Source organism: Lepisma saccharinum, chromosome 15 (genome assembly GCF_977018435.1).
Source record: "Lepisma saccharinum chromosome 15, izLepSacc3.1, whole genome shotgun sequence".
NCBI lineage: Eukaryota > Metazoa > Arthropoda > Insecta > Zygentoma > Lepismatidae > Lepisma > Lepisma saccharinum.
In genome coordinates this window covers 71,136,697-71,160,306 of record NC_139243.1, presented here as the reverse complement: position 1 = coordinate 71,160,306, position 23,610 = coordinate 71,136,697, and the positions used below count along the sequence as shown (strand labels likewise).

Genomic DNA, 23,610 nt, shown 5'->3' with positions numbered 1-23,610 from the left:
TTTATACGAGGCTGGGTGATCCTCAGAGCCATGTAGAAACAGTGAAATGAGTGGAAGATTTCCTTGTGCAGATCACCTGCCGTGAAATGAGCCTAGGTTATCCGAGTGATAGCCAGATGCTCTAGGAACTGAGCTAAGCTAGTCTTGGTAGATGACTAAAATTTTAATATATACCCAGTATTTACCCAAATTTTATTTAGCTACCCAGTGTCTAAATACCAATGTCCCAACCCTATCCTACTTATGACTTCAGTTTTCTTCTTTCTAGGTTTCAGAGGATGACAGTTTACCAAAGTTTGTGTGCTATCTGAGCATAGACAAGCCAGAGAATCTTGCAGGACTTCCATAACATGTCTTGTGAATCGGAAATTCTTCTCAATGAATACCCGTTATCTACAGAAGAGAAGCAGAGAAGAGAGACGGGCTTGGAGGTAAAGTTAATTTTCTTATTTGAATATGTTGTAATACTAAAAAATAGTCTAATCTTATATGCTCTTGGTGTGGTAATAGATGCATTTCTAAGGTAGCTATAGAAAGTATTATTTTTGCACCTGCTGTTACTAGTAATGAAATCTGCCTCCCCGATGGTGCAGTGGTAGCGTTGTTGCCTTCTAATCAAGGGGTCCTGGGTTTGATACCCAGTGGAGGCACATAGTAGTTCGAATTTCACTTGTATTCATTCTACTTTTTTCTCTTGTATGTTCATGTGTGTGTGGCATGGACCTCATTGTAAATGTCTTTCAAAATACATGAGGAATGGAATATATGTTACGAGAACAAGACATTGCCATGCTTAAAAAATAGTTTAAAATTCATTATATTTTACCATACATTGTTTATAAATGTCTGTGTTAATGCACTCATCATAATAAAATGGTAATAATTAAGGCCACACATAGAGTGGGTAATAAGAACAACACGTTCAACTTTTCAGTTTTCTAACATGAGTGTTCATCAGCAACTTTAAACAATGAGGAGTTTGAAAGGCTAATTTGTAGGACAAATGTAGTTTTTTTTTTACAACATTCCTGGTGGAAACCTTTATTTAAAAATTCAAAACACTGCATTTTATATTTTAATAACCAGTCCCAGTAGATCTTGTATAACTAAATTGTATATTTTACACAACAAAATCAGATAACACTCAGTGGAACCCCATTTTTAAGTTCCTCGATCTTATTTTTTTCCCCATAATTCTAAGCTCTTTAGCTACTGTAATCTGAGGAATATTTATGGAGCGAATTTGCAATACCAGAAGTATCTCCAATGTGTTTGAAATTTGGCATACTCACTAATTTTGGCCTCCTAATCACGAATCTGCAGTTGAAATTTGAGGGTCACGTCTAGAAATTGGAAAATAAGACAAAATAAGTGGGTCCGTGAATGGAGTAAACACCCTTGATTTATGAAGAAAACAACTATTTTTAGCTATGATTGGTGTTTCAAAACTATGTTTATGATGACCCTTAATTTTTACTATGCTTGCTTAACCTAACCTTACCATGAATTGTTCGTGGGGCAAACATTTTTTCCACCTTATGCAAGATGCCATTTTTTCACATGCAAATCAACACTCCATGCAACAGGTATCACTTATTGCACAACACTGTAGCAACGACACCATTGCCAAACTTACCACCCAATCTCTTCTGCCTCCATTTCCATTTAAATAACTGTACCACATTAACGATCTTTTCATTCCTTTCCTCCTCCATTTTTCCACGAGCAATGATCTACAAATAACAAAGTAACACTGTGGCAATGCTGTAGACTTCATAACGAATAGCAAACTTCACTTGTTCACATCGTCAAACATGGCTACCATAATAGTGTATCGACAATCATCACGTTAATATGTGCTCGTAATTTCGCAATTTCTGGAAATAACTGCCAATTTTTAACTGCAGATTCTTGATTACGAGGCCAAAATTAGTGAGTATGTGTAATATTTCAAAGCAATCGGAGATACTTCCGGTATTGTACATTTATACCATATTTATTCTGAATTGCACTGCAAGGCCAATTACTGTTTTGCATTTTCTGACTTGAAGCACCATGAAAAAATCAGATACAAAATTGGTTTGATTGATTGATTGATTTGTTGTTTTAAGTCCACTTTATTCACAGTAAGGCTAATCTGGACTGGACCTACAGTTTAAAGTGGGATTCGAACCACTTGGGCCTTCACCGGGTATTGAACCTGGGACCCGATTGCTCCGTTGGAACATGCTGACTGTCTTCTGTATTATTTCAAGTAGTCTGCCTGTCTTCAAGTCTCTGCCCATCCATCTTTTTATACAAACCATAGTGCATGTTTGGTGCTGTCATGGTCTAGTAAATAGGACATCTGACTGCCACGAGGGAGATTCAGGTTCGATTCCTAGGTTGGGTGATCTGAGGTAAGACATTTTCTGGTCTTGTCCATGCACAAAGCACCTCTTTGATTCAGCCAGCCTCAAATAAATAGGTCCTGGGAGCAAAGGTGGCTGGAGAATGGTTGCTGATCACATCATGTCTAAAGTGTCCAAGATCGAGAATGTCTGGTGCCCTACCCTCACATCCCCTAAATGTGGCTTAAAGGCACAGTGCAATATGCACAGGGATCTTTTATCATAGGCATGTCTCAATTGACAACAAAAGCGGTGCTACTAGTCCCTATCCTTGACTCTGCAGTTAAAGTAGCCAATTTTCTTTGCCTCTGTATCCACTAGGGCAGTGGTTCTCAACCTTTTCCAATCGGTGATCTACCTTGTAGAATATTACACTTCGTGGGACCCAAGAGCGTCAAAACTGGGGGCAGAGGGCCTCCCTCCCAGTTCTCCGTTGGACCTCCCTGTAAGGGGTCCAATGTATAACTTTCAACACAATTTCATTTTGTAGCAAAATATTATTTGCATGATGGAAATTTCATAAATTATTTCAGGACTTGGTGGAAAATGAAGCAGGATTCTGCTCTGAAATGGGCATCTTACTCTATCTCAGTATTTCTGTTTCCAAATACACAGTTAATTAAGGAAAACTCATTGTATATTATGATTAGGTACAAGAATAGAGAAAGAAGCATGGAAATCCTGTAGTCCTCGTGTTCTTGAGTGAGTCAGTCCATCGAAAAATAGGTAGGTTTTACACATGAATGTAATCTATTTTTAACTTCCATTGTCGGCGTATGTTGGTGCATCATTTAACTCAACTTATGAGCTTCCAAAATTTGGAAGGTTTTGGCTATCACATTCAAAAGAGACAAATGAAAGGAATGAGAAAACGAATTGATCGTCTTTGTTCAGCACATATCAGTGAATGGACGTTTCCACTAACTTTTTTTAAATACCATTTTTAAAATCTATACCATCGACAAATAGTCCCTGCAATTTCCCACATTCATGTGCGTTCCTTTTTAGGTAAAAAAATTCCTTTCCAATTTTCGAGCTGAGCGTTGTGCTCAAAGCACACCTGCGCCATGTTGTGACGTTATGGTTTGGCTCATCCTGCCGTCTGCACGTTGTGTTGGCTTCATTTGATATTAGGGTGCGCCTGTGTCTGCTATGAGATAATTTATTGAAAAAGAAACATAATTACTAGAATCAGAAGTGGTCCTTACCACTGTCAGCACTTTACTACAGTTTTCTCCGCCGAGTTAACATTGCAAGTAAGAGTTTACTGTTGCCTTGTGTAGAAACAACAAGTTTCCATCTTGTGAGGTATAAGAGCCGAGCTGCCCGAATTTTGTAATTGGTCAGTGTTGTAGGTATCACAATGGAAAATAAAGAGGTATAAGTTGTGCATTTTAACATTATGCACAAATATGAGTACCGGATGACCCAAGAAGATATTCCTCACTGAAAAAAAGGCAACTTGCTTGGGTGCGATTTGCATGGCGAGGCCACATCAATGATAAGCTACAAGAACAATGAACCTGGTCTGTGAAAGTTATGTAAAAGTGCAAATTACTAAAAACACTGTTCTACTTTATTACAATGGTATGCATTACTATAGGAGTAACCAGAAATTTTTGTGCGAGGTATGGGGTTTAGGCTCATAACAGTCAAATAGTAGAAATATTAAACATAATAATGGTTATGTTTGTCATCAGTGGCGGCGATTGGGTTCCAAAATGAGGGGGGGGGGGGTCAAAGGCAGTACATTTCCCTTTGTACATAAGGTTTAGCATAGTGCGGGGGCAAATGTGGCAAAAAGTGGGGGTGCAACTGCCTCCCTCTCCATTGTCATTATAGAACACCTATAAGCTAATAAAGTAAAGGAGTTTTATTCCTGTAATAATGTTATTACATCCTTCCTTCGAGGGGCTGTTGCATTCAGTCCACCAGGTGAGCGAATATGCAGCGCAACATTTTTTCACCACATTTCAATACAGTTATTATACTGAAATGCATAGTACTATATTTTGTTATTTACATTCACATGCCTTTTTAAATAATTTAAGTTAGGGGTAAAATTTGGTCATAAAGTTTATGTTGTGTGACCTCTTACATAAAAAAATCTATTTTTTGTAGAATCATTTGTTCTTTGGTTTAAATGGTAAAATGTGGTTCCTGCATTTACACAACTCTTCCATCTCGTGCATTTTTGTACTTTGTTTTTCTTTTGGAATCATGGGCATCGGAAATTGTCCTCATTTATATAATAATAAAAATTGGAATAAAATTAGTTTATTTTATTAATTTATAATATTTATCATTGTATAATAACTTTATTTTTTATCAATTTTTATTAATGTAATTACTTCCACTATTCAAGTTTTATCATTGTCCTGAGTTTCTGCAAAAAAATTCTGGCATCGCCCTTGCTTGGAATAATGCCTAACTGAAATTAATGTTACTTACGTGAAATTTAAAAGATTTCGTAATTCCGCGTTGCACAATTTAATGGTTCAATCCTATTAATTTCGAAGATTGATTCGAGGATTGAACCATTAAATTGTGCAACGCGGAATTACGAAATCTTTTAAATTTCACGTAAGTAATTTTAAACCGCGTTTACCGCAACCACCATGAAATTAATGTGTTATTATTATTAACAATAAAAACATACTTTCTGTTTATTGTAACTTGAAATGAACGATGCCAACTTCTAGGAGCTGGTCAATGGATCAGTTCGAAACCCCCACCCGTCGTGACGATCATATGCATTACATACATTTATTTTCAACTACGCAGAAAAAAATAAACGCTGGTTTGTACTGTTGTGCAAGAAGACACTGTAACATTTTTCTCCAGGTAAACTTATTGCACTGCAGCAATACCACCACTACTACTAATAATAATAACTGAAGATTAGGAATGATTGCTACTCAGAAAAGTCTTGCAATAGAATAATATTGATTGATTTTGAATATTGTGTCGATAATCGTAGTAAAAGTAAAACATGCGAAATTTCCCTTGGAAATCTTAACTCGCTGCTTTCGCTCCTCTCATTTCTGCAAAACATTAAACTACTGTGAATGCATGTACACATGTTAGATTACCGGAATTGGATTTCGTATATCTTTCATCTGTTCTTAATAGAAACATTAATTCTGAAAATCACAGAGAATCTTTTGTGTTCTGTTCAGCATTACAAGCACGAGGAGCAGTGCCTTCTTGCAGAGTGTGAAGCAGACAACCTGCTTTCACTGCCGAACGAGAACGTCATAACTGCAATATCCAATCAGAGGCAGTTTCGATTTTCGTGACGTATATCATCAATCTGGTACAACTTCTAAGGTCAAATTTTAGCAACCTATGTCGAATTAACACAAACTATTTTGCACAACGTTCTTATAAAATGAATGGCATGCAGTGATTTAAAATCATATTTTAGGTTAGAGTGGAAATATCCATTGTGGTGGTTGGATGTTGTAGAGCTTAGAGTTGAGATAGGAGAATGGAAAAGAAGAAAAACTGGAACACTTTTTGACTATTTCAAGAAGAAATCAAAAAATGTGAGTAGTAACTTGGTTTGCAAACTCTTATATAAAACTTAATTGGCTTATTAGATCTCATCAACATATTAATTATAAACTTTACTATTATCATTATTATCACATGTAAAACACTTGGCTTGGATCCATCCTGAAATATAGTTCTCTATACAGTACGTACCTGTGATGGGGATATATAACTAATGGTTTTGCACCTGCAAACGGCATTAAAGTGGCCTAATTCTGTCTCTATCTCAGAGAACTAAAGTATTTTGTGGAAATACCAGTATGACAACAATTTGGTGGAACATTAATTATCCAACTAGGATGGTAAAATGAATATATGATATATATATATATATATATATATATATATATATATATATATATATAATTTATTATGATATTCTTCTCATTTAGTTCTGGAAAAGTCTGTAAATGATATGCTATAGATCAGTACCCATGATGCAGAGTTAGGGCAGCTACTCACGCGGGTATTTTTATAATTTAGGCCCCTAGGATATTCTTTGTTTTGGGCCCTGCCGACATTATTATCATCATCATTACTTCCATTAACTTCTAAACTTTAAAATGTACACACATCTGAGAAAAAAAATGACTAGTTAAAATGCAGTACTGTAAAAAGAAGTTATTTAAACACTAGAAACCCTTCCCTCTACCTTTTTTTCATGGAAAAGGAAGTAAAAGGACTTGACATGTTAATTTACTTTGCAATTATTACAAATTTAAGGAATTTCAATAATCAATTCAGCATCTAGCGACCCTTATGCTATTGCCAGTGACGTGCGGTGACATCGATATTTGGGGTAGCAATCAGTGGGGTGCCCAAGGGGGTTTGGTGTGGTTCATAGCCCCCCGCCCCCCCTTTATCGCTCAGTATTTCTAAAAAAAAAATGTCAAAGACAAGAAAAGATTGCAAAATGAGGAATGACGTAACTCCCATCCCCTTTCGAGAATCCAAAACAATTTGATTTGACTATTAAGCCAGAGATCCCAGGTTCGAATCCCAGCTTGGCCATGGGTGTACTTTGTGTATGTCCCTTCATCAATTTTATCATATCATCTTCGCGGTTTGCCAAAAGTGGCAGGAAAACAAAGTAAAATAAACCAAATAAAACAATCAATCAATGATTTGCTGTGATTTTTGTTACTTAGCATCGATTTTTGTCTCATTTGGTTAATTGTGAAGATGGGACGATAAAATTAATGAAGGGACAAACACAAAGAACACCCATGCCCAGGTTGGGGTTCGAAGCCGGAACTCCTGGTGTCGTAGTGTGCTGTGATAACCACTCTGCCATGGTTGGTTGATTTGGTGTTTTAAGTACACATTATGCACAGAAAGGCTAATCGGTACTGAATCTACAGTGTAAAGTGGAATCTGAACCACTATGTGGCTCCACCAGGTGCCGATCCAGGACCACTTGCACCCCCTCTCCCCCACGGAGGTTGGCCAATAACGAAGAAGAAAGGAAAGCACTAACCATTCGGATACGTAGATATTGGTAATGCAAACTGCATTTTCCCTCAGTGGTAATTTTCAATTGGATTTTTGAAATGCCATCTTTGTGAATGATTAACGTTTTTTCAAAAATATTACATTGCTTGATTTCCTTAATTTCTCCACCCCACAATCTCGTTACTGAAGGATACGGGCTTGAACCCTGACCTGTGCATGTGTGTTTCTATGTAACCACTCTTCACCCGTTTAATTTAATTGACGTTCATTATCATGGCAGAAGTTAGTTAAAGTGATGGAAGAGCAACACTAAAAGCAAATTAGAAAATAATTTCCTCCCAGCGCATCTGCAGGCCACTGTAAATCCAGGAGTCCAGGGTTCTCTGTTTGATTGCCCTCATGACTTCCATAAGTTCATTAGCTACTTACCGCGATTAAATCTATACGGTTTGAAAAAGTGGCAGGGAGGTGGCAAAAACTCAATATATAAAAGGGGATAAACAGGTAACTATACACACCTTTCTGTAGTTTCTTCAATAATATTCATTTGGCTTTTTGAGTTCTGGCATAGATTTTTCATTCCACGTTATTTCATTATTCACTGCAGAGTACAACACACAGGAACAATAATGTGCACTCATCACAGGTTCGAATCCCGGCCTGGATTGTTCTTTTGAGGTCCCTACATAAATTCTACCATATATCACTCTCTTCTTCATTTTTGTGATAACCAAATGTATCAGAAAAGCAAAGTAAAGTAAACCAAACCAACAACAACGATAAGAACGTGTATTTATTGACTGTTTAGCTTTGTTTTCATTGGAGGCCAAGAGAGTAGTATACTTATATAAAACACTGCTAAAACAAGAGAGAGAGAGTGTGACAAACCCTGAGAGACGAGAGCTCCCAAACAGAATGTCAATGCCTGGAGGGTGGTATACTAAATTAGTGTAATCAATTTGAACGACATCTCAGAACACTAAAATCACGCCAAATTCCCACACATGACCCCACCCCTTATTTCGGTAACGCTGGTAGCCGTGTTAAAGAATTACAACGATTAAGCTTAAACAAACCAAAGAATCTTGACCTAAATTAACCTAAAGATTTACATTCACCACTCTTGAGCTCAAGAATTATAAAACTGCAGCAGAAATGAACTTACGTTTTGTACAAAATTCCACTGACACCAGACCACCCTGTACCTTAGAATGAACCCATCTCCGTTGACTTATTGACGCACCCGAAAGATTAATTTAATTCAAATTCTTTCCCAGTAAAGTATACGTTAAGGTAATATTAAGTTACATCTACTTGAGTTAATATTCATGCACGAGTGACCAGTAAGAAGTGAACCCCCCACCTGTAAGAGATCACCGACATTAGTATACACATGGTTATCTTACATGAATTGAAATTCTGTAAATTAATAATATTCACACTAGAAAGTTGGTTTATGAGCATTTATTAACTGAAACAATTGCAGAAATAAGATCTGCTGGATTTTACTTTAATTAACGACGACATGAGAACACATTATTTTGTGTAAACAACATTTTGCATCTAACCAACATGCCAAACAATTGCGTATTAATACATGAATATCAACTGATGTGACTGCTATCTTTTCCTTAAAACCGATCACACCAAGCTCGTTGACACCGTCGATTATTACGTGTGATAAAATCTGAAGAATTATCATTTATACCATTTTAACGTTGCTGACGAATACAACTTTGTACCATATCAACATATGAGAAAACAATCAACAAAATTTGACAATGCAAGTTGAAGCTGCCTCAATTATTGACAGCTAACGGACGTAAACATGCGTCATAAAATCTCTCATTCATTATGAGGTAAATTTTGACAAATAACACAGAAAATAATGGATAAATCGAGCACGATAAATTAAGATTATGTACAATAATTATTATTTACACAGTCTTAGGCAGCGAGAGATTTCCTCGTCAAGATGGCTACCCCTAGCATGTGCTTCGTGCCCAAATTAACGACGTTTTAAGTTCCGTATTATGGCCATAATATACGCACACGAAAGCTAGCTTAAATCACGTATACAGCCGATGAGTTTCATGTATTCCAAGTTGGATTTGAGTTTATCCGTAAGCACTTAGATAGAAAAAGATTCATACTTACAATACATCCGGGTCCATCAATTTGTGAACATTGAGCAAAAATAAAATTCACATATCCGCTCACACCATCACTTGCGCTCACAGATTTCTCATGAAGAAGGTAATATTAACCTTTGTGAATCATAGGCATAATTCAATTTGGATGGATAGCCTATGGATGGTCCGATATCCCTTGATATCTCAAGCCTCCCAACAGCTCACTTCTGTGTCGACCATTCCTTCTTCTCGAACTCCTGAATCGCTCTTCCGCGACCCGTTCCTCACGTTCAGATTCCATCCTGCGATTTCCGACAAGTCCAATTCCCAGTGCAGAACTGCTTTCACATCCAACGTATTTCCGAGAATGATGAATAACCCATGGTTTAATCTATGTTTTTCACAAATTCGCCAAATCACATCAAAGGAAGAAGCATTTTCTTGCTGGATCCCATTCGGAAATCAAGATCAGTTATTACCAATGAACCGTTCAAAAGATCTGTTACTCGTATCGCGCTGCACAATGTTGCCAACAGATATAAAGATTTTGTTCTGTGAGTCCTCAAGAATATAAACAAGCGTGCAGCAACAGTCATGGTTAATTATCAATAATCATTATCAATAATAGAGAAAAACATGAATACAGTTGAATATAATATGACCCGCGTAACGATACCCGTTATAAGAGCATGAGCAGATATTTGTTATTTAACCATTATATATTCCATATTTGAAAAAAGAAATGGAAAGAAAGCATAACATTTTTGTCTGCACATAAAACAGTGCCTTTTCATAAATAATAAAACTACATCCCATATTATACATACACATTGTACAACATGTAAAAAGTTGTGGTGTAAGTACAGAGAACATAAGTACTGCACAAATCGCCCCAAGTTCTTTAGAGGATTTACAATGGAATGGAGGGAAACCAATCCCCTATCTGTTCCTATAGGAGATAGGTTGGAGCACTAGAAACTATTACAGCGAGCGCAAGGGAGGTAGAGGCAGAAATCTTCCCTTTCCCTTCCATCGGTTGTGTCTACCTGGAACTGGTGAGGTGGAGGAAAAGCCAGCTAGAGTAGCCTTCTAGCTTGGTCACAGATCCTGAGAAGCGTGTGAAAAACTGTTGCATATGGACTGTGGCTTCAACAAGACAATAAATATTGTGATTTGATAATAATTAGAGATGTGAGATTGATTGATGTATCTCTGCTAGACTAGCTACTCCTCAGTGCACGTCACTCGCTATAGCCTAGTATCAAATACCCACTGCTACTATTTAAGAAAACAGAAAGACTAGTGTGCTTGCTGTTATACTATATTTTTCTTGTTAGTTTGTTCATTCCATCGCCTCAAGAACTATTTACGAAGTACGATGACCCAAAAGCATCTTAACTTTGTTGCACTGTGTCAAGTACATAAGGAGAAACTGGATAATATTAATACTATATGGACCATGAAATATTTCATTGAATGTTGTTTCCTTTCGTAAAAGTTGAATTGAAATTAAAAATATTTTGTTTTGCAAAATGCCACTGCTTTGTTTAATGAGTATTAGTAAAATTTTACTCATACGTTATGCCTGTAAACATTTGTGTGCTACTTCATACTGCATTACTGTGGGTAGTGCCACTTATACAATGCGTAACCAACGCATATATATGTGTGAGCAACTGAGCATTTGTGAATATATTAAACTCCCATAAAGGATTGTGGGAAGAAGTACAGCATACAAATAGTTTATGATAATCAAATTCTCAATCAAAAGCTGCAGATAAAATATTATGTTACATAATTTGAATGTGTAGCTCATAAAGATCAATGTACAGGGTGTTTCAATAAAATTGTAACCAGACAAGGTGTTTTGGATAAACACCCTGTACCTTGATAGGTATATTATTGTCGTTAGAGCTAGTAATTGTAATTACAAAGTTTCTAAGGTTAAGTCAAGTGTTTATATTCATAGGTCCGTACTACGGATTCTTGATTTAAAAAAAATACCTCCCCCACCCCTCACCACAAACAGAAAGAATAGGTATTTACGCTTTGGTTAGCTTTCAGGGTTGGCATTTTGTCCAGGCTAGGTTTTTCAGATAAAACCCAATTAAACCTGGGCAAAACTGGGTGTTATTGGGGTTTTTCAGGTCATGTTTAAAAATATATATTTTAAAAATGAAATACATTTTCCCCCTGGTAGTAATGCATCATAACATTCAATTTGTATTGCTATGTACCCTGTCCCAGTTATCTCTGGTGCAGGCAAACGAAAACAAGTCTGTGCAAGTAGTGATGCGAGATGGCTCCACCAATGAAGTCGTGAGAGGGAACTAGATTGCGTGGAGGGGTTAAACGACTGAAGTTACCAGCCTTCACAGCAGCGTGTACTGCTTCACTCTGCCCACTCAATTTCCTTCCCTTCCCTTCTCTGATGCTATGCGCGACCTTGCTCCAGAGATAGTTGGGTGAGGGTATAGTTGACTGAATCAAAAATTATTAAAATTTCTGTTCTAAAATATTTTGCCCAACAGTTTTGATTCTACTCTTCCTGGATGGTGAAATAGTTGACACTGTTGATTTTGTGACCAATTTTCAGGATTGCATTCCCTGATGAAGTACATACTTTGGTGCATCCAACAATCAGACTCAGGCCCGTAGCTAGAGGGGGGCAACTGGCCCCCCTCCCTGTGAAATATACAGAACACCTGATATTCTCACTAATCTTTACAATTATATCCTGTATTACTCTAGCAACATAACAAAGACACTTATTGATTTTGTGATTTAATGAGGTGTGTGGGATTCCAAATAATGTCCTACTAGGATTGGAGGGGGGGGGGGTTCCTTCCTGATTCAGACTTTGGGAAATTATTTTGTAATTTTCAGTATCTAGAACAGTTATGACATTTTGAGAAGTCTTATATTAAAGTTGGCTAATGTATTTGGATGTTTTTCTTGGATGTGTTGCTATGAAGTTTGAACTACTTAATTTTTGGTTTCCCAAGTCTACCATTTGGTAATAGTGATTCATGCAGTAGAGAGGGGGAATGGATATTTAATTTTTATTGCTTAGCTTTGCTTTTCTGCCACTTCTAGCTAATCGCGACAATGAGTGATGACATGAATTTGATGAAGAGGAACTCACAAACAGTGCCGCAATCATGGGCGGGGGGCATTGTCCCCCCAACTTTGAAAGAAAGTCCATTCTAGGGGGGCAAACATTTAAGTAAAAAAAAAAAGACTAGCAGAATCTAAGAATAGTAGGACAAATGGATACTCAAAATGGAATTAGTTTTTTCTTCCAGACGGCCAAGGGAACTTGCAGGGGGTGGGGGAGCAGAGGGTGAATTGCCCCCATTGATTTCAAATTTTCGTAAAATTTTCTTGCTCGCTTCGCTCACAATGTCTGCTATTATTATAGTCCAAGTTCAGAGCCATAGCTATGGGGCAAAGCAGTCTAAATGAAATAAAATATGTGTTAAAGAAAATGCCATGGTGCTCTGTGAAATTTTTTGCACCCTATTAAGTTTTCAGTGTGAAAAATTTGGATCTAAAAAATTTTCTTGCTCGCATCGATCCCAATATGATTGTTTTCTGTAATGCTTTCTAAATTCCCCGAGAGAGAAGTAAGACCAAATATGTAGCTACTTCAGACTGTTGCTGTTAAAAAGGTTTCTCTCAAATGCACGAATAATTCTTTTGAGGAAGAGACACAAAATTTGTATTATTTTTACTGTTGATTTGTTATGAGGCAGATGAATTGATTATGTAATGTATTTAATGTATTCTCATTAATAAATTTATTAACGAAACTTTGAATGCATACACAATTTAGCATTAACATGTTTCATACTTATGCATTTTCTTATTTTACGTCCTTCCGTGTTGCATAAATAAAATATATGTTGTACATGAATGTAATACATGTCATATGTGCAAATAGAATTATGTTCATCATGCATTTTGTGTCTTTCAAAAATACAGTTGTGTGCTTGTTTTCCAGTATTAGCTAATGTGAAATTGAACGTGTTGGAAAAATATTTTCAAATCATTTGTTCCATGACAAATGCTTTAGCACAGACTTCTAACCCCTTCTTGCATAATTTTTAATAATGTCTTTGATGCTACTATTATTACTACCACTACCACCACTATATTACAATTATTATTATTTGCATGTTTGTCTTGGTACTGGCCCTCCTCCAGACAAAAATTCCTGGCGTACACAGGATTTTTATTCTGTAGGGACTGGAATTGTATAGGTGGATGCTTTCAGTGGTGCAAACTTATAGGGATCCTTGGGAACATAGCGCACCTAATAATTTGTCATGTTATTGTTATATATTTTTGTATTAAAATCAATAAATAATATTTTTAAAATAGCAAGTATGTTGCATATTAATATCATAATACATGGAAGGGAGAGTTTGAGATTTTTTAAACTTATAAGAACCCAATGTTTTTCAAAATTTGCATCCCTGACTGCTTTCTAGTGGGCAGCATACACGATAAGATATATCGTATATTTACAACTTTCCTTATGGTGCTTTTACTTAAAATGTAGATTTTTCAAAAATTCGGAGGGGACTGTAGCGTACGCCGGTGGTTGCGCCTCTGCTCACAGAGAACACTCATGCCCAGGCTCGAAACTGGGACCCTTGGCTTCGTAGTGTGTTGTGTAACCATCCCACCATAGAGGTCGGCTGGTGGAAGATGTAGGACAGCTTAGTTGGTCAAATTATTATCAGACATGATGAAAATGTGATAGTGTTTCACATTTATTATTTTGGTTAATGTGCGTAAAAATCTTGCATACTGGAAACTAGAGGGAAACATTATGAAGCACGATTTATAAAGGACTCCCTTAATCAGCTCTGCATAGAGGCTCAAAGCTGTTGGTACATATTAATCGTCTATTAACATTATCGACCTGTAAATATCAAGTAGATACAGTCCCAACTAGACTTTGTCTTTGTATTCTTTGGCAGCCCGGAAAGGTCATTATCGAAATACTGTTATTTGATGTTGCTGGAACTTTTTTTTTGTTCGTTGGAGTTTCAAGATGATATCCCTTTCCTGTTACTTATAGCTTTAACTATATCTTCCAATATGACACAATATATTAAAAATTTGCCCCCTCCCCTACTAAGAATTCCTGGCTACGGGCCTGATCAGACTATGGTGGTGGCGGGTAGGGGGAGGATAAAATATGTTATAACCAGTGCTTTTTCCCCTCGGCAGTCAACAACAGTACTCCACAGTAGCACCTTATTGATTTGAATGTTGATTTGGTGTTTTAGCTCCACTTTGTGCACAGTCAAGCTAATTGGGACTGGACCTAAAGTTTAAGGTAGGATCCGAACCACTATGTGCCTCCACTGGGTATCAAATCTGGGATCCCTTGATTACAAGGCAACAATGCTACCACTGCACCATTGGGGAGTCCCCATTTGGCACCTTATTGTAGGTGAGGACTAATAATATTTTATTTTAACGAGAAATTCCTACAATGCCGGAAGTTCTGGGTTTGAATCCCAGCCTAGGCATGACTATTCTTTGTATGTCCCTTCATGAATTTCATCATATCATAACTCATTCTTATCTTTGCGATTAGCCAAATTTGGCAGAAAATAGTATTAAAATAAACCAACAAGAGAAATGCGTGTGTGTACTTGGATTTATCATCATTTATGAAGATAACAGAATTTTGTTATGATGAACACAGTAACATAACAAATCAACTTGAATAGTGCCAAAAACATTCTTTCCAGGAAAAAAGCAGTAGCTGTAACATTTTTACAGTGAGACTGAATTTAATCAGTCAGGTTTGTTACTTTCTTCCTTCTGCAACGATACTCAAATTTCTGCCAATTATAACACCATTAAGCCTTGTTTCCATGATATGAAAAACTCAATGTGCTGACCAAGGCAGAAATTTACTTTATTTTAAAACATAAACTAAACGTAACGTTTCACCTCCTAGCAAGGTCTTAATCAGACTCTGTACCAAGTACAAATTTGTACAGAGTCTGAAGAAGACCTGGCTATATGGTTGAAACGTTATGTTTTAAAATAAAATAAACTTCTGCCTTGGTCAGCATATTGAGTTTTTCAAATTTACGTATGTTAAAGTATTGTTTTTTACGATGCAGCACATTTTTAGTAAATACTATTTGTGAATATTCCATTCTGAACTTCAGTTTATGAAACAAATTATTTTGTGAATGCAGTGTTGTGCCTAATTTGGAATGAATTATGCTATAAAGACATTTTTTACCTCATTTATTTCATTTCCTTACAAGCTGCCATAGACTATTAAATAATCCAAAAATACTATGCAAGACAATGTTTTACATCTGCTTCAATACAGTTTGTTCACAGTTGTGTTTTCCCATAATTTTTCTGGATGTTTCAAGCAAGCATAAATACCTCCTCCATGCATTAACCATGCCAAATTACAAGTTTGCCAGATTTAATTGTCTGGCTGATTTCGTCGTTATATATCCTTCAAAATATCTAGCTGATATGAAAGTCATAATTCCTATGGTAAAAACATTTGTAACCCCAAATTTGGTCCCAATGCTCCCTAAAAATGCACTATATTTCAAAACATTTATTGTCAAACTATAGCTTAAGTGACGCCCTAAAATTCTTAAAAGAGTTTCCTTCGTTAATCTCCAAAAATGTAGTTTAGGTATTTGAAAGTGTCATCAGAATTTGGAATCTACTTCAGCATATGAAAAATCCATTTGTCTTCTACAATCTTGAAATGTTTTGAACAAATGTAAATGCAAAACAAAGTCACTGCTAAGGTGTATCTAGTTGTCTTTAATTTCAGCAAAAAACCTCTAAATTTGCTGCAGTTATCATCGTCCCAAAATTTTTTACTTACTCCCACCCGTTCTAAATCACACTACATTACAGAGTTCTTATCTAAAACTAAAAACTCAAGTGATGCCATAACATTGCTGAGACCTGTGTTTCTTAATCTACGAAAATGTAACCTAGTCAAATATGACATTTTAAACCGGTCTGTCATTTACTATCTTTAAACATGGTGACCAATTCTTCTCAAATGTGAGACCAATCCATCAAGATATCATGCAATTATATAAATTGCAACTCAAAAGCTTTGCATTTATGGTGGTTATCATAAACACAACGTTTGTGATTTTACCACCACTCCTTTCCTAATCCATGAAATATTATTTTAAAAGCTTTACTGCAAAATTGCGAACCAATGAAATATTGCATTCTAGACAGTTTTGAAAGAAAGAAAGAACAATGTAGAGCATAGAATAGAGCCTGCAACATTGGGAAAATCAGTTTTTCATCCACCATCTTGAAACACATTTTCTAGCTGCAGAAATAATTTCACCTAAATTATTCTAAAATTGCAGCTGTTATTAAGGCCACTAAATAGATGGTTTATCCCTGTCTGCCCATCCACTCTAACTCGTACATAATATTTTGATAATTCTACTGCCAAATTATAGTGCAAGTACATAATGCTTTTGTAAGTTTCATACACAAAGCTCAAAACAATAGTCTATTCAAAGGTTTGAAAATGTCAAAAATGAACATAGTGTATGAAACGTGTATATGAAAGTATACATGTACACTGAATTTACTTGAGTACCCTACAACCTCTAAAAAAAAAAAAATGAAATTGTGGAAGATCGTGAAGGTACATGCACGACTTACATAGTTATAGGTATAGAACTCCTAACCAGACATAAATAGCATTATATCAAATAGGCAAGCAACCCATTATGATGAGAAATGAGAAAATCATTCGAAGAGTGTTCCAATTTAATTATACCATAATTAACGACATGTTAATAAAGTGTACTCAATTCTCCCATGTAATGCTTAAACATGCAAAAAATGTATTGTGTCAATTGATCATCATAGTTGAAACTATGTGGCTCAGTCTATAATGCGTCTGACTACCATGCTAAAGGTCCCGGGTTTGGTCCCCGGCCGGTTCAAATCTGGGAACTTTTCTAACGTTGGGAGGGGCCCCGGTGCCCACCCAGCATCGAATAACATGGGGTAACCCTGGGGGGGGGGGGGTAAAGGCAGTCAGGGGCGTGATGCTGATCACATCACCCCAACTCCCTATACACCTTCATGGCGTGGTGCTAAGCACAGGGGAGCACTTTATTTTCTTTTTTTGTAGTTGAAACTATCATGTGCCACTATATGGTCCCCTTCCCGAATAAGGAAGTGAGTGATAACCAAAGCGCTACCACATTTGAAAATTATAAGCTTTGTTCAGCTATGCTGTATCAATCAATGCAAATATTTTATCTAAAAATGTCTTGATACTTTTTCCTTTTTTTCTTGGATATATATTCTTTTTATTTCTGTTAAAAGTCCATTTTTAGCATGATTTGAGGAAAATAGCCTGAAAAAAACCACTATGACTTGTACTACATTCATTACTTTTAGTATAATAAGCTCTGCTAAGCCTTTTCTTCGCAACTTTTTCAAAATTTTTTGACAATCATAGAACCTTACAAGTGTTTAAAGCAATAATTCACAACATTTTCTGAAAAAGAAAAACACTTTTTGACTGGGTTTTTTCAAGGTGAGTTTTCTGAAAAAACCCATGTGGGGAAAACTGGTCTGGGCCCATCCGGGCCAACCCTGTTGGCTTTGGGGCCCTCCCTAAATGTCTGAAGGGATCGGCACCTATGTTGGGCCCATAAGCATGGGCGCTGGCAGAATTACTTGTAAACGTGTGCACCCAGTTTATAATCATATTTTTGCTAACATCGACTCTTTAAGATACCCTATTTTATGCTTGCTTAAATAAATTACACATACTTCATTCAAGAGAAGTAAATATGTAATTTTAAAAGACTAATTTACTCTAGTCTAAAATCAAACTAAATATCTTGGTGAGTCAAAAATTATCTACACTTTTCATTCTACAATTTATTTACACAAAGGTAGGGGTTCAACATGTACATCATTTTTCGACATAGTCACCTCCATTGTCAATGCACTTGGTCCAGCGGTCCACAAGCTTGCGTATTCCTTCGAAGAAGAAGTTTTTCTGTTGGTCGTGGAGCCACTTTTTCTTCCTGCACGTTTAAGTCACTTGAAAATTGATGACCTCGCAAGGCATCCTTGAGCAGTCCAAACAAGTGAATGTCAGAGGGAGCAAGATCTGGGCTGTAGGGAGGGTGTTCCAGTACCTCAAAATTCAACTTGTTGATGGTGTTAAAGGTGTGCCGAGCCGAGTGTGGGTGGGCATTGTCATGCAACAACAACACTGTCTTAGACAAGAGACCTCTGCGTTTGTTGGGAATTACTGGCTTCAGCTTCTTCTCCAAGGTTTCACTGTAACTCGCACTGTTGATCGTAGTCCCCTTTTGCCATGTAGTCTTCCAGTATAGGCCCTTGTGCATCCCAAAGGACAGTTAGCAAAACCTTTCCCACCAATGGCTCAGTCCTGAATTTTGTCTTCGTCGGAGATTCCAGGTGTTTCCACTCCATACTCTTTAGTTTCGATTCTGGCTCATGGTTATGTACCCATGTTTCATCACCGGTGGCTATCCTACTAAAAAATGTGTCGACTTCCCTGTTGAAGCAATTGAGTAAGCGTTGGGAGATGCGAACACGTTCGTGCTTGTGTTCTGCAGTAAGCTGTACCCATCACACACAGACTTTACGGAAGCCGAGCTCATTGTGGATGATTTGATAGGCAGAACCATGACTGATGTTTAAAGAAGATGCTACCTCATTCATGGTAACTCGCCTATTTGCCAGAACCATCTCGTGAGCTTGCTGAATCTTGTAGTCCATGGTGGAGGTTGACGGGCGTCCTGCTCCCTCTTTGTACATTACACTCTTCTGGCCACTTTTAAACTTCTCGATCCACGAAAAAACACTTTTACATGATAAAGCATTGTCCCCATATTGTGATAACAGTCTACGATGAATTTCAGCCCCTTTCACACCCTCCGACCAGAGAAATCGGATCACTGCTCTCTCTTCCTCCTTGGTGGATACTTACTGTAGAGCAGCCATGATCCATCTGTAACAGAAGAAAGAGAAATGGAGCAATTAAGATCAAACTTTTATGACATAACCACAAGGGTACAACATTATAACATCCGAGGGCAGAAAGCAATGTGGCCAACGTAAGGAGGGTTATGTTAAAAGTATAGATAATTTTTGATTTTCCCCTCATGCACATGCTGAAATTGAAAACATTTTTTTATGCAGCTAGCTTTGTAATCCAAGCAGTCTCGATAGCAACCTCTTGGCAACCACATACACACACACAAAGGTGGTCGGAAATATCAAGTGACACCTTAACTCAACATGCATGTGACTACGTGCAACATGAGTTGAATTTAAATTGTTAAAACAAAAAGGTTTTTAAGACACAGTAAATCATTTTTCGAGCCCTACTTCGCGACCCACCAAATGCCCTCTCAGGACCCACCAGTGGGTCATGCCCCATAGGTTGAGAAACGATGCACTAGGGTGTATGAAACCCGACATCAATTTTTTTTAGAAAGTCAAAGCCATAAGGTGTGCAGAAGTTTGTGTGGGATTTTTTTTTTAAAATCATGAACTGACAAAGAAAATCTGATTAAATAATTTTTTTTTAAATTAAAGTCGTGATTTTAATCCACCCTCTTTGTGATTGTATTTCAGAAGTGGTCCTGGTCTCATGATAATCAAGAAAATTTGGCTGCTCTAATGTCTGATACGGGTTTCTCCTCTGTGGAAGTGCTCATTGAGTCGGAGACAGAAAGTGCTGATCCATTAGTTTGTGAACAAACATCTCTGGAGAAGGTGTGGCTTCCGGATGAGCCGTGTGTCAAGACTGAAACAGAATCATTCGAGGAACCTCCTGATGTTGATATCTCTGTTGACATGAAACCATCTAATGAGTGCATAGAGGATGCTTCTGTTGACATCAAACCATCTAATCAGTGCATACAGGATGCTTCTGTTGACATCAAACCATCTAATCAGTGCATACAGGATGCTTCTTTTGACATCAAACCATCTAACCATTGCATACAGGATGCTTCTGTTGACATCAAACCATCTAATCAGTGCATACAGGATGCTTCTGGTGACATCAAACTATCTAATCAGTGCATACAGGATGCTTCTGTTGACATCAAACTATCTAATCAGTGCATACAGGATGCTTCTGTTGACATCAAACCATCTAAGCAGTGCATACAAGATGCTTCTCTTGACATCAAACTATCTAGTGAGTACATGAAAGAAATGTCAGTTTGTAAAGTGGAAAGTGTGAGTGGTGATAGTTGGATGCACTTTGAAGGCAAAACTCCGGAAGTTCCTAGTGGACAATATGTTCCTAAAAGTGAAGGATTTTATCCATGTGATCATGGACAATTTATTGAAAAAATGCCAGCTGAAGACAGTGACAATGGTGAATTCATTTTAAGTGAAGATAAAGACATGAAGTGTAGTGTAGAGAATCCTGACCAAGTAGAAAGTGAAGTGGCAGAGCCTGCAGAAAGGTAGGTGAAGGAAATTTTAGTACAAGGATTGAAAATGAGCATGAGAGTACAAAGGTTCAAGATTGGACCTTATTACTTAAGAGTTATGATTCATGTAATTTCTATATTGTGCCACCAGTGATTCAGGGTTACACATAAGATTGTCCATGAGTGTCCACCCCACCATGTCAGATTAGGATGAAATGTGTTACTTGATATTGTTAGATATATATAAGAAACCATATCTTTTTGTATTTGGAATATTCACTCTAGTTTGGAATTTATAGTCCTTTAATTTCCTGCCATTTGATCCCCTTCTTTTTGTGGGATCAAGCCATGTATACAATGGCGTGTCCAGTATTTTCGAAAGGGAGGGGGGGACTATATATACTTTTTTGGTTGTCAGCCTGCATTTTGTCTTCTTTTCCTGCACCCTAGAGTTGGCATTTTGCAGGATTTTTTTTCATAAAAAAATCCACCCGGGTTGTTTTTTGTCTTTTCAGATAAAACCCAGGAAAAAACAGGCAAAATTCGGTTTTTGGTTTTTTTCAGGTTATGTTTATCAATATATGTATTTTAAAAATGAAATACATTTTACCCTGATAGTAATATATTGGAACATTCAATTTGTATTGTTTTAGTTCACTGAATCAAAAACTATTTAATATTTTCTGTTAACATAGAGAAGAATTGACAATCAAGGTCTCACACCTTGAAATGATTAAATTAAAAACATACATAGCCCATGCTACAACAGACTATTGAGCGCCCAGGCCTATCTACAGACACCCGGCCGCACTCCCACTTGATCCTATCAGTTACAGGGTGGTGTGTGGTCAGCACGACAAACCCCCAGTCGTCGTCGTAGATTTTCATGACCAGGTTACGCTACTCATTCGTAGCTCACCAATTTAATCATGATGGCGAGTGTTCACCAGTCTCATACACAGGTTGAAATCTCAGGAGAAAAGCTGTTACGTTTCCCGAAGGAGACACAAACCTGCACGCGTCTGATAGCTGGATCCCAAAGCATGACCGCACAACCACAGTGCGGGACAAATGATTAAATTATCTAAGATACTATATTCTGAAAAATTCTACTCTTGCTGGATGGTGTAACAGTTAATATATCTGATCAGTTCCCAGTGTTGTGCATGGCAATTCTATACTAATACTTGATAGCTGTGGTGGTTTAGTCGACCTTAATGGCAGAGCGGTTGGCACAGCATGCTGCAATGCCAGGGGTCCCTGGTTCGGACATGGATGTTTGTGTTTGTTCCAATGAGAATACAGAAAAAATAGAGAAAATCGATGTGTGTGAAAATTGAGAAAATAGAGAGGAAAAGGGGGGATACTACTGCTTAGAAGGATATTACAAATGTAAAGAAAAAAGTAGACAGGCTGTCTGACTGCCCATGCAGAAGACCCGGGTTTGAATCTTGGGGTGGGTGATCTAAGGTGAGAATTTTTCCAGTCTTGTCCCTGCATAATTAAAGCTTCTCTGGAACTCACCCACCCCTAAATCAATGGATCCTTGGGTGGGGGGGGGGGTAGAGGCAGCCGGAGTTTAGTTCTGATCACATTATCTTCAAAATGACTGAGATGAAGAATATATTGGGCCCTATCCCCATATCCCCTGAATGTGCCTCCATGGTGTGGTGCTATATGTATGGGGAACTTTACTTTTATACTAAAGTGCAAGCTATCTTGACAGTGACGTCAGCTGGGACCGCACTACAGGTTGATGCGAAACCATTGTATCACTCCGCACAAAGCATGAAAGATTCTCTCCATCACAGTTGTGTCTCAGAGTCCGCAGAGAAAGCACACAGGAGGAACGGAACTTGTTTCTTCAAGGGTTGGGTCAGTTGGGAGGTGGGGGGTAGCAAGGACTGCTGGACTTCTGACACCCTTTCAATGTTGCCAAACTTACATGGACGAAAGGTCAATTGAGTTCGAGTGCGTCTGTAGTGTATGTTGTTTGTACCGAAATGAAGGGCAAAACCGTACATAGTGAGAGCCAACAGGTGATTTCGAATGTTAAACTTTTTGACAACGAATCGAGAGAAGGATGTTACACGTATCTTGTCAATCAAGCTACTAAGCATGCGACGGCTGCAGTTCAAGTGTCTCACGCTTTCATTAAGAAGCACAGGTCTGCTGAAAAGCGTAGAATTGTTGTAGACGACTTTGACAAGTGTTTGATTAGAGGAACTATTGGTAATTTTTATAAGGTTGAACATGAAGTGCCAACAGTAAAAAAAGTGCTTTCGAAATAAAAGAAAGAAATTAATTTTCCGGGTAGTCTTTCTTTTTAAAATGTAAGCTGTGTGTATATTTGATGGGTTATTTATTTACATAAATATTGTTTATGCGAACCTTAGTGCCCCAAATTTATCTTAAGTTAGCGCCTCTGGCCTGGTCCCCCCAATCGCCCCCACCGTCTCTAAGGATATAATTATAATTAATAATTAAATTGAAGATAAAATCTGTTTCTTATATGGTAATATTTACTATCGCATAGTAAGAATCACAACCATGACAATAGATTTTATTGTTATTAATTATTTAAATCGGGAA

General features: G+C 37.3%; 1 protein-coding gene across 1 annotated transcript; it reads left to right on the top strand.

The window, feature by feature from the left end:
- Window positions 1–289: 289 nt before the first annotated feature.
- Window positions 290–21,055, top strand: LOC145999326 (uncharacterized). Its single transcript, XM_083136269.1, has 3 exons — window positions 290–431; window positions 20,207–20,633; window positions 20,811–21,055. Exons 1-3 carry the CDS (start codon window positions 351–353, stop codon window positions 21,053–21,055), a joined length of 753 nt encoding a protein of 250 aa, XP_082992395.1. The 5' UTR covers window positions 290–350.
- The last annotated feature ends 2,555 nt before the right edge of the window (window positions 21,056–23,610 follow it).